Below are 13245 nucleotides of genomic sequence, written 5' to 3' on the forward strand. Positions count from 1 at the left end.
TTTATGAGAATAGCTGCACGCGATCGGCTTAATATTTTCATTTCCTTAACTAGTAGCCAATATCTAATCTTTAAAATCATCTAGCTTGACGGCATAATAAACACAACCCCCAGCAAAAGTCGCACAGCTCAAATAAGTTTACCTTAGGGAAGTTTTCCCTGTCCAATTTCTTGGTCCAATATGTATTTGCGTCTCACATTCTGCTTAATGAGAAGTGAGACACAATGACACAATGCGCGTCCCGTCCATTAAAATATCAATGCTAGCAATCCAGTTAATCACATCTGTGGCATGTGGCCGCATGGACAGACAACTCCGCTCCACCGGCCACTAGTTTAGTTTTCGTATCGCCGCGCGAGGCACAGGCCGCGCTCGTTCAGCCAATTAAAAAACAGTTTGTTTTCAACGCCACAACGGCCGGGTTTTAAAAACAAGTGACAGTTGACCTGCTTAACTTTACATTGGTTTTAAAATTCGAACTTGATATTGTGTTTGTATACCAAGGACGGACTGCAACTGTGTAGTGTGTAGTATGATTTCGCAATTAAAATAATACAAAATGGAGGACGTATATACAATTAAAGTGAGAACTAAGCCCGATACGAGGAATTTATATCCTTCTGAACGGAGATATTCGGCGTCTACAGTATCAGGGCTAGCTTGGGTGCATTTAGCTTTAGCTGCAACATCCTTCCTTCTAGCATGTTTAGCTTTAGTCAATCCACACTCTGGAATAAAGAGAATGACTTTAAATGATACGGAAGAGCGAACTGTAAACAAAAGTGAGCTGATATTTAATTTAACAGAATCTGTTGAAACGAATGATTTTGAAAACATAACCAACGAAGCGCCTTATGATACACATGAAAGCAGCTACATTTTAGTGTTAGCACCATCTTTAATAACAGTTTTCGCAACGGCGGCCGGCATTGCCTCCATCATGGCTTCAGTCAGATGGTACATAGACCATAATATAACCTGGTTGTTTATAATGTCAGTATTATCGACGGTTTTCGCATTTGTATCGTTCACAATGATCATTGTCTGGTTTGTGACAACATCGAATACGGATTTTTCGGAATTTTATAAAGATAAAATTCCATTTAAAGAGTTGGTTGTAAGACACAGTGATGTCGTGATTAAGAATGAAACGCATTTGGTTATAGCTCTAAACCCGCCAAAAGACGACGACGAAGAAGCATATGTATTTACAAAACGAGTTTTATCAATAAATATCATGATAGCTGCTTTCTTAGAGCTTCTCTGGTCGATTTTAAGCATGAAAATATCCTTTAAAGGCATGAGAACCAATTATAAAGATGACACAGAACCGAGGAGCAACTGTATTTCAGTAGTGACTACAATAAAAGGAAACAACACAAAGAAACTACCAAGAAATGCTAAGCTACTCCCTCCAAAGCCAGATTTGATTGAGCACTATCCAAGCAGAAAGATAAAGAAGATATTCCTAGCGCAAAGCGATAACGGTTTTTATTTAAAAGATCAGAATACAAAAAAACAAGACGATACAAGTTCCGAATTGTATAAGGAGAGAATGATGAACTTTTTGAATCGCTGCGCTCCCTCGGAAGTGTCCAATCCGGAACAGACCCCCAGTGTCCAATCGGAAGCTCTAAATACAATACAGGAAGTTACTAATGTACAAATAAATGAACGGGCTACGCCGGTAAGCTGGGGCGACACGCCTGACCACACGGTTTATAACCAAAACAATATTAACTTTGAAAAGATTTTTAACTTTGTGAAAGAGAAAGATACAGAAGAAACAAATGAAAATATGGAATAAAACAGTGAATTTCACTGTCTTCGAATTAAGAATAATGAAAGTTCAATGTTGAAAATAAGACTAAAACAACAACGATTCTGAGCTTTACGACTTCAGAAAAGATGTAGAAAATAATTGAAGTGAAAATGTACATTAAAAGGTTACAAAATGTGAAAAGTACTGTTGGGAATACAACCAAAACAAATTTGAGAAGATTTTCTAAGAGGAAAGCGAAGAAACAAGTGAAAATGTGCATAAATAAGACGGTAAAAAACGTAGAAAGTGTTGTGTCGTGGAGCGTTGGACGATAATTACCTAAGTACTGCAGTCTGATTACTCATTATGGCTTTTGAAAGTCTACAATTTGCTTGCACTTTGCGGTGGTAAAATATTGTAAGACTATTTGTTTAATTATTTGGGTCTGTTGTTTTAAGTGCTCAGAAGTGGGATGTACCTATATGCATATTATGTCATGTTTTTAATGAAAAGGTAACATATTATGTCAATAATATTGACAACCGGCAATAACAACCTTTAGGCCTAGCAACCTATGTTATGATGTGCGTATGTATGTAGGCATTACAATTATGTTTCTATTGACGAAGAATGAATAAATAACTGAGATCATGATCAGGTTTTTGCTACTTTTAAATACATACCTAATTTAAGCTTCTAGCAAATGCTCCTCTAAAATATTGAAATGGTGTGATCAGAAAAATGGGACAGTTTTTTGTAAAAGGCCACACAGCTTTCAAAATTAGTCCCCCGCATCATGGAACACATTTGAAACTAGTCTCCAATGTTGTGGGACTTTTACAAACACCATATTCACTGAATAACAATGTGTGGCTACCACCAGTTTGGAACTGACATAAAAGCTATCGAGAACATAACTTACTTTCTATGCATCTTGCTCGTACTCGCACATTAGTGCGAGCGAGATGTATAGAAAGTAAATTACGTATACGTCAGCGTATATGACAGTTTTGACACTGTCAGTGACTCATGCTACGGGTAGTTTCATTAGTCAATCAATAGAGTTAGACCAAAGATAGATATAACTCTGTAATAGATGGATACAGTCTAAGGAAAAAACGTGCCTCGAAAATCAAGAAAATTTGATTCTCGTTCAGAGGGCGCTACTAGCTTTGGCCTACTGTCGTATAGATGGCGTTGACGGTTTCGTTTGTTATTTAACAATTTTAACGCATATCAGTGAAAGAACAGAGCATGGGCCAAAACCATAAAAATAATTAATGCAAACAAAAAAAATCATCCGTATTTAAATACATTTTTCCCCTCACTAGCTCGGAAAGTTGTCTTTTATCCTTCAAAACAAGCGGGGAAAAACGCGTTTTATCCACTAGTGGGGAAAGTAATTTGACCTTGGATGGAGCGTGTTTAAGTAGCTTGACAGATAACAAAACGTAAAACGCTCATGATAATGGTTCGTTCGATATTAATTATCATTAAATAAATGGTTTGAGAATCTAATAAAAAATACCAAATTTAGCTTTATTTAATGATTTTAAGTCATACACCTTAAAATTCCATAAGAAACGTGTTTTTTTTTATAATGATGTTAAATATAATTCTGAACGCACAAGTTGAGTCGATGCAGTTTTAAAACGCATCGTTGACATTTCATACGTCAGAAATGCCAACATTGTCAACAAATTTTTTACTTAAAAACTTTTCTCACCGACTCGCGTAAAAATACACAACTTCAGAGTTTTCTGTTATAATATCGTAAAAAAATTAGTGATTCCAGTGATGAAGATGATCTAACGCCTGTGGATGTTGCACTTTCCTCGCTATAGTGAGGTGAAAAGTTTTGTGTTACACACGGGTGCAAATGTATTTTACTTCTCGTGTGATGAAACACTCGCTACGCTCAGGATTCTATTTTAGAACCACTCGCTTTGCTCGTGGTTCAACTATAGAATCCTTTCGCTTGCTCATGTTTCAATTCTACACTCGCGGGTAAAATACAACTTTGCACCCTTGTATAACAAATAACTATTATCGTATTTTTATAAATCTTCATTTTTAGTTTTAGTGTGTCGACAGATGGCAGTGAATTTACTGGGGTTACAAAATTTACTATGACAGTACCGCTCTAATGGTTAGACCAAGATAAGTCTGCAGCGATTATGATAGCAAACGCAGTGCAAGTGTTATTTATACGTAGATAAAACATAGAAGTTTGACGTTTAAAATAACATTTGCACTGCGTATGCTATCAAAATCGCTGCAGACTTTTCTTGGTCTAACTATCTGCAGATAAAGTTTGACAAAGGACTGCCTTATTTCAAAGTCAAACAGACAGAGAGAATTATATCTTTTCCCCTCACTAGCTCGGAAAGCCGTCTTTTATCCTTTAAAATAAGCGGGGAAAAACGCATTTTATCCACTAGTGGGGAAAATAATTTGACCTTGGATGGAGCTTGTTTAAGTAGCTTTAGACAGATAACAAAACGTAAAACGCTTATAATAATGGTTCGTTCGATATTAATTATCATTAAATAAATGGTTTGAGAATTTAATAAAAAATACCAAATTTGGCTTTATTTAATGAAACCTTAAATTCCATAAGAAACATTTGTTTTTTTTTTTAAATGATGTTGAATATAATTCTGAACGCATAAGTTGAGTCGATGCAATTTCAAAACGAATCGTCAGAAATGTCAACATTGTCAACAAAATTTTTCTCACCGGCTTCGACACGTAAAAATGCACAACTTCCAGAGTTTTCTGTTATAATATCGTATTATCGTAAAAAAATTAGTAATTCCAGTGATGAAGATGATCTAACGCCTGTGGATGTTGCACTTTCCTCGCTATAGTGAGGGAAAAAGTTTTGTGTTACACACGGGTGCAAATGCATTTTACTTCTCGTGTGTTGAAACACTCGCTACGCTCAGGATTCTATTCAACTATAAAATCCTTTCGCTTGCTCGTGTATCAATTCCACACACGCGGGTAAAATACAACTTTGCACCCTTGTATAACAAATAACTATTGTCTTACACTAGTACTAGCGCCCAAAAGAAAGGGATAATTTTCCTGGTTGTTACTGACTAACAAATTGGTTTGACCAACTATAAATAAAAACATAACCTGATACCTCATTTCGAAACTATATTGAACGACAGCTCAGCAGGCGGTGTCAATGGCATTTCAAATGGAAGAATTGAATCTGCTGACGAAGTGTCAACTCGACAAAAACTGAAGTTGGTTTCATTTCAAGTGTTTATTATTCCGTAATTCACACACTATTAAAGAATGAATACCTACTTGTCTTTATGCGAACAGCGTTGTAACTTTTAACTTTAAAATATAATATTGTCTTCGGTTACCGCGATAGTTACTCATGAAATAAAACTGAAAACGGATTATATCGCGTATATTGTATAATACATCCCGACGTTTCGAACCCTTTACAGCGTTCACCCGTGTCACCCGTTGACCACGAACGCTGTAAAGGGTTCGAAACGTCGGGATGTATTATAAATTCAATATACGCGATATAATCCGTTTTCATAGTTTTATTTAAAATATAACTTTTAGTCGAACAACCTTTTACCATCATTTAAATTCGCCTTGATGTGTTTTTTCCTGTTTTATGTTTCTTTTTAGGGTTGGTTCCGTACCTCAAAAGGAACAAAATGGAACCCTTATAGGATCGTCTGTCTATCTGTCCGTCTGTCACAGCCTATTTTCTCTGAAACTACTGGACCAATTAAGTTGAAATTTGGTATACATATGTAAGTTTGTGACCCAAAACGGCCATGTAACGTAAACAAATTAATTTTAAACACGGGGGCCTCGTTTGGGGGGTAAATGACAAAATTAAAATATAAAGTTTTTCAAACTGTATCGTGTTACATATCAAATGAAAGAGCTCATTGTGAGAATCTCAAATTTTTTTTTTTTATAATTTTAGGATAAAGAGTTTAGAAGTTATTCAAGAAAATAGGCAAAAAATGACCATTCCGAAATTACTGGGTATAAAATTTAGAAAAATTACTTTACCTATAAATCACTGGAAAACCTATTAGAAATGTGCAGTCAAGCGTGAGTCGGACTTAATTACTTAGTCTTTGATCCGACCCCTACGGGTTTTTTAAAGACATTTCACTCACCTTTCACATAAAAAATACATTGTTTTAATTGTGTAATATACGGAACCCTTGGAACGCGAGTCCGACTCGCACTTGGCCGGTTTATTTAAGTATGTACAATAAAGTGTTTTATTACTACTACTATATTCGTAGCCTATAAAGGCCTTACAATTCGCGGCTGTCACATGCGAGTTGCTTTACCTTTAACCGTGAAGAAGTGAGTGCAAAAACTGTTGCAATTGGCAATGACGTAAACAAAAATGGCTGCCGTTAACGAAAAACGGTTTTGGCGTCGCTAATTGATTGTATTGAATGTGGATATTATATGCAACGAATAAATGTAAGAATGTAACAATATACATATTTACGTAATACTGATGTGCCGTCGGAAACTTACCAAAATTACGAAATTTAAAAAACTTTTTTTTTGGAAACTTGCCGATCTGTAATATAAGTACATAAATGCGAAAGCAACTGTCTGTCACCTCTTCACGCTTAAACACCTAAACCTTCCTCATGATAAATCTATTGATAGGTGAAAACCGCATGAAAATCCGTTCAGTGGTTTTTAGGGTTCCGTACCCAAAGGGTAAAAACGGGACCCTATTACGGCTATTACTAAGACTCCGCTGTCCGTCTGTCTGTCACCAGGCTGTATCTCATGAACCGTGATAGCTAGACAGTTGAAATCTTCACAGATGATGTAAATATTTCTGTTGTCGCTATAACAACAAATACTAAAAACAGAATAAAATAAATATTTAAGTGGGGCTCCCATACAACAAACGTGATTTTTTTGCGTAATGCTATGGAACCCTTCATGCGCGAGTCCGACTCGCACTTGGCCGGTTTTTTGATTTATCGCGAACCAAAGATAGATATAACTCCGTAATAGATGGATACAGTCTAAGGAAAAAATGTGCCTCGAAAATCACGAAAATTTGATTCTCGATCAGATGGCGCCACTACCTTTGGCCTACTCTCGTATAGAGGGCGTTGACCGCTTCGTTTGTTATTTATCAATTTTAACGCATATCAGTGAAAGAACATGGGTCAAAATCATAAGAATAATTAGTGCAAATAAAAAAAATCAGATCCATATTTAAATACATTTTATCGTATTTTTATAAATCTTTATTTTTAGTTTTAGTGTGTCGATAGATGACAGTGAATTTACTGTGGTTACAAAATTTACTATGACAGTACCGCTCTATAATATATCCTCTTTGTCGCGAACATACATTTCACAACATAGTATAAAACGAAGTCGCTTCCTGCTGTCCGTCTGTCCCTATGTATGCTTAGATCTTGAAAACTACGCAACGGATTTTGATGCGGTTTTTTTTAATAGACAAAGTGATTCAAGAGGAAGGTTTATATGTATAAGTATAATGTATAATACATCAGCACTGCACCCGTGCGAAGCCGGGGCGGGTCGCTAGTTGTTTTAAAAGCCGTAGTGATAGAGATAGTGTGAGGCCCGGGAAAAGATATAGGATATTTTTTATCAATCATCATCATTATTCCACGCAGACGAAGTCGCGGGTAGAACATAGTAAGTATATTAGTTGGTTCTATGTTGATACAAAGAGGTAGGTAAGCACAAGGAAATTGTATGCGATTCCCAGAAGGGCCCGATATGACTCGAGAAATAAACTTATCGTGGGTTTGGTAGAGTCAAAGATAGATATAACTCCGTAATAGATGTTTACAGTCTAAGGAAAAAACGTGCCTCGAAAATCAAGAAAATTTGATTCTCGTTCAGAGGGCGCCACTAGTTTTGGCCCACTGTCGTATAGATGGCGTTGACTGTTTCGTTTGTTATTTAACAATTTTAACGCATATCAGTGAAAGAACATGGGTCAAAATCATAAAAATAATTAATGCAAATAAAAAAAAAACATTTATCTATATTTAAATACATTTTATCGTATTTTTATAAATCTTAATTTTTAGTTTTAAAGTGTGTCGACAGATGGCAGTGAATTTACTGGGGTTACAAAAGTTACTATGACAGTACCGCTCTAGTATAAGTTACTCTATGGTAGAGTATTAGGTACAAAAATAAGAGATTTGAATGATTCACGGTTAGTTTCACTAGATGAACATTTTTTCTGTAGTGATGCACTGGACTTTTTTTCGAAAATAGGTAAATTTAATGTTTTTCCTACTCAGAATCACGAGCTCCTTCGTTCTTACTAGGAGGAAAAAACCTTCCCAGGTTTTATTTTTCATTCCGTTATCATTTTTCAAACACTTTGCACGGCTGAGTACGGCGGTAAAAAAATGGAAAGTACGTAAAATGTATGAAAATTTTGTCACATTGTTTCTTTTCTAGGAGCATGGAATCAGCTATCTCATGATTCTGGACACAAATAACATTAAATTTACATATCCTAAAAAAAAGTCCAGTGCATCACTACAGAAATAAATGCCCAGATATCGGGAGCTCAAAACCAATTATTAGTTTTTTTTGTGTAATTTGACATTTATATTTATGTAATTGTTTTTTTTTTGTAATTTTGGGTTAATTTTATTGTTTGTAAAAATTGACATGTAAAAGTGCCCCTATGGCCTATTTGCTGAATAAATGTTTGATGTTTGAATACAAAAGGTAATCACGGTCTATATTCCGGTCAATATAAGTCTAGGTACAAAAATGTAATAGGATATTGGGTAAAAACAGCTTAATACCAGTATTAAGTATTTATTACTTGCTAATTACCTGGAATTGGTTTATTGTTTCAACGCCTTTGTGTTTATTATGATTACATCATCACACCGTATTATACTTGATATTGAAACAGTTCCGTAACCATAATATATGTAACTAAACACCTGTCAGAACATTGAGGCAAGTAGATCCGCTACCGATTTGAGGTTTAATAAAAAATATTATAGACAAAGAAATACAGACAACTAGATTGAAGAATGTATAGCCGCATAATGGAGGATTACTGTAATGTTCTGCCACTAGCCCCTTTAGTAAACCATAGAGTAACTTATACATATTAATTTGCTAGTTGGGTACTGTGCAATTTTTTGACAAGTTTTCAGAAATAATAAAATATGACATTGATGCATCAAGGCGGTTTGTTTACAGAGGACCTGCCGGGAAACGCGAATTCGAACGCTATCTGCCTCTTTATCGCTCGAATATGCAAGAGTGACAAAGATGTTAGATAACGAAATTTCGATTTTCTTGTTTCGCGATATACTCTCAGATTGTGTTAGTGGCGTCCCCTATGCAGAGTTTCGCGTAATATTTCCTATTGGTGAAGTAGATGGCACTGGCTGATCAAAGTCCAGAAGCTAACTTTGCAGTTTACAACTCGAACAGAACAAAGTGTGAGAGTGTCTAATGTGCTTTTGTATCAATTGACAAATTGAAGACAAATTGAACAATGAATTTGTCTCTGGGATATACCTATAAACATGGTGTAGAATATACAGAAAGAAAGAAATCCATTAAGTTATGACCCACACCTAACTATTTCCGTGCCATTAACTAAGGCGCGGCGCACACGGGCGCGGCCGACGCGGCCCGCGAGCCTTCATTATTTAGACGATAATTATTTATACACGAAACACGCTCCATACGCGACCTTCCTGTTAAACAGGAAAAAGATAAGAAAATATTCATAAAAAAGTCGCGGTGCTACGTCTATATTCTATATTTATGTACTTATGTGGTGCATACAGAGTTACTGCTATCTATCTTTGAAAGTACTTAGTGCCGTTATGTGATATTAAAAATATCAGTTTTTATGAAAAAATCCCACGAGAATCTTGAGTGGAAACTTGCATAAATTTTTCCTTTAAGGTTCCTGCAACTCGAGAATGTTCCTGCATTTTTTGAGAATATTCTACAACTTACACATTACTTAATTAATTTCAACCGAATCTAAGTAAGTTTTTAATGCACTTGTCTAAGCCTATTAGTAATTGCATGTAATTGTCACAAGGTTATACTAGTTATGGCAACTTTGCCCTGTAACCTGTAATCCTTTTTAGGTAACATTTATAAATGGTAAAAAGCATTGACTGCTTCTCATGGACTGTTAAAAGGCTCACTCTAGAACCGGTCTAGAACTAGATTATAAATAGGTAGCCTGGGAAGTCTAACGGTATGGATAACTGCGCTGCTGGTTTGATTCTGGACTCGAATCAAATCTAAATCTAATATTACCTAACTAAAACGGGACTTAATCGGGTATAAATAGGTTTGAAAATGACCTGGCGATTATTTATTAAAAAAACCGGCCAAGTGCGAGTCGGACTCGCGCACCGAGGGTTCCGTACATTACATAATTTTAACAATGTATTTTTTATGTGAAACGTGAGTGAAGGTAAATTGCGGTTTACGATTTATGACGTATTAAAAAAAAACTACTTACTAGATCTTGTTCAAACCAATTTTCGGTTGAAGTTTGCATGGTAATTGTACATCATATATTTTTTTCAGTTTTATCATTCTCTTATTTTAGAAGTTGCAGGGGGGGGGGGACACACATTTTACCACTTTGGAAGAGTCTCTCGCGCAAACTACACTAGAAAAAAAATTATATTAGAAATCTCAATATCATATTTGAAGACCTATCCATAGATACCCCCCACACGTATGGGTTTGATAAAAAAAAATTTGAGTTTCAGTTCCAAGTATGGGGAACCCCCAAATTTTTTTTTTCTATTTTTGTGTGAAAATCTTAATGCGGTTTATAGAATACAGATCTACTTACCAAGTTTCAACAGAATAGTTCTTATAGTTTCAGAGAAAAGTGGCTGTGACATACGGATGGACAGACAGACAGACATGACGAATCTATAAGAGTTCCGTTTTTTGCCATTTGGCTACGGAACCCTAAAAAGCGACATTGTCTTGGTGGTCGTTTAAGTCAGTGTGACCTTTCATATGTGTGTGGTGTGGTCGAAAATTGTGAGTTAAAACTTCGGTTGGTCTATCTCCACAAAAAATTAAAAAAATACATACTGCAAAAATAAACTAAAAACATAGGTACTGCATAAATGCGAGAGCAGAAAAAATCTTTCTCAAAAAAAAAGAAAAAAGATGACTAATATATGGTTCTCTAAATCATTGCCGAAAATATTTTGCCGAATATCATTTCCCAACAAATTATTCGCATAATTCCATTTGGCCGAATAATCAAGTGGCAACTCAACACAAATAATTCGTATGATTTCCCAACCTAACAGTTGGCAATTATAATGTTTGGTCAACAATTAAAAATTAACACTTTTTAAAACGCAACGTTGTAGGTAGCAGAATGACTTCGTAAGTGTAATACAAAACATTAAAGGTTTATTTTTGTAATTTAACATTGTACGATGTCAAATGTCGGTTCTGGCGTCGCGTTGTTTGGTCGCAATAAATCTAACATGCTGGACCTCGCTTCGCTCGTCGTCGCACTTATCTTGACTGTCAAATTACTAGGCTTATTTGGCGAGTGAAATGTATTCCAAATGCTGCATGTCATAATAATAATGTACTAAATAAATATAGCTCTAGCGACTCCTCTCTGGACGGCCAATGAAGGCAAGCCAGGGCTGAGAGTCCTGCAGGTCCTCTTGGGGTCCACTCCGACCGATGAAGACACGCCGGAGACGGAGACCCTGACCGACTCTCGGGAGCACTCGGGTCCGTGGGGTCGTTACTCTCCAACAGCTCGCCACAAGCTGCCCTGCGGGCCGATGTACTATTAAATAAATAAGAATAAATAAATATTATAGGGACATTTTTACACAAATTGGCTGTCCCACGGCAAGCTCAAGAAGGCTTGTGTTGTGGGTACTCAGACAACGATATATATAATACTTATACAAATACTTATAAACATGGAAAACGTCCATGACTCAGGAATAAATATCTGTGTTCATCACACAAATAAATGCCCTTACCGGGATTTGAACCCAGGACCATCGGCTTCACAGGCAGGGTCACTAACCACTAGGCCAGACCGGTCGTCAAACAACCTCAAATAATTCTACCAAGTAAAACCTTATCATAATGAAAATTTGCCAAATTTGGTTGCCAAAGTAAATCATTGCGAAAAGTTGGTTGGCAAGTGAAATTCGGAGTTTCGGACAATAAAGCTTCGGCGAAAAGACAGAACACGCTATCAAAATCCAAACACACAAAAAGTTGAATCTACGTTATTTTCTAAATTAACGAAATGTTTCAATGTTACATCCTTTTTGAAATTAAAATTTTATTATTTTTGTCACCTGGGCCACCAAGACGAGTAAATTGACTCGTTAATTAAAATCAATTCAGTATCTTCGAGTGTTAATTGACCCAGCGGTCAATTGCATCAAATAGGGCCTCGTAGTGGGGTCAGACAGTGGAGTCTTAGTAGTAGGGTCCCGTTTTACCCTTTGAGTACGGAACCCTAAAAATATCAACTATCTTGTTAACTGACATGCCTAAAGCGATGTGCAAGGACATATAGACATAACAATACTTCTCAATTGTAACAAGATATGACCAGAAGTAAACCGATTGCAATAAGTTTTTAATAGAAAGCTAGATATGATGGTCGCATTCGTCGACATGATAGCGATTGTTCGATTATGATGTTAAATAGTGACGTTTATTTTATATCATCCATCATACGTCTGCTTTATAAATAAAACATTTTGTGTAGATTTCTATGACGAATATCTTCATGTGTAAGGTATGGATGGTAAAGAAAGGATCACAATCTCTTATGGCAGAATTGTTGTAAAAGTGACCGCGTTAAGTTTTAAATAATAGTTCCTAATCTCTCCGGTGGCGCTAGTTAGGCTCTGGGACATGAGTATAACATGAACCAACAAATAACCCGACCAAATTACGTAGGTTGTTTTTGGTAGTATTTCGGTGTATGGTGGCGCCGCCTAATTACTGTTTTTTGATCTATGGACACTTTTTATACATAGAGATTTGGCTCCTTTATACAGTCTCCATGGTGTAAGGAATTCTTGAATTGTGATCACGATTTGTGTCGTTTTCAAGCAAAAGGTAGAAATAGAATAGAATATATTTTATTTCTAGTAATTGTACAACATCGTCATATTCAAAGATTATTTACAATTAGAAGAACAATACAATTATTAAATTAATAATACATTTAGGCATATGCAAGTCAATACGTTTTTATTACGGTACCACATTGTCGCTTGCGAAAAAGAATGTTCTAATAGGTTATTCATATAAAGAAACAAGCAAATTTCGCCCTCATTTTAACCTACAATGTGGTACCTTTTGCTTAAAAACGACACATTTGTTTATTCTATAAGTTTCTGTGGTATATCGGTAGTTAAATTTAATATAGATTT

General features: G+C 35.8%; 1 protein-coding gene across 1 annotated transcript; it reads left to right on the forward strand.

The window, feature by feature from the left end:
- The first annotated feature begins 355 nt into the window (after window positions 1-355).
- Window positions 356-2414, forward strand: LOC134752777 (uncharacterized). Its single transcript, XM_063688476.1, has one exon. The coding sequence runs from the start codon at window positions 560-562 to the stop codon at window positions 1805-1807; it is 1248 nt and encodes a 415-aa protein (XP_063544546.1). The 5' UTR covers window positions 356-559; the 3' UTR covers window positions 1808-2414.
- Window positions 2415-13245: the final 10831 nt, after the last annotated feature.

The sequence above is a fragment of the Cydia strobilella genome, chromosome 25 (genome assembly GCF_947568885.1).
Source record: "Cydia strobilella chromosome 25, ilCydStro3.1, whole genome shotgun sequence".
Lineage (NCBI taxonomy): Eukaryota > Metazoa > Arthropoda > Insecta > Lepidoptera > Tortricidae > Cydia > Cydia strobilella.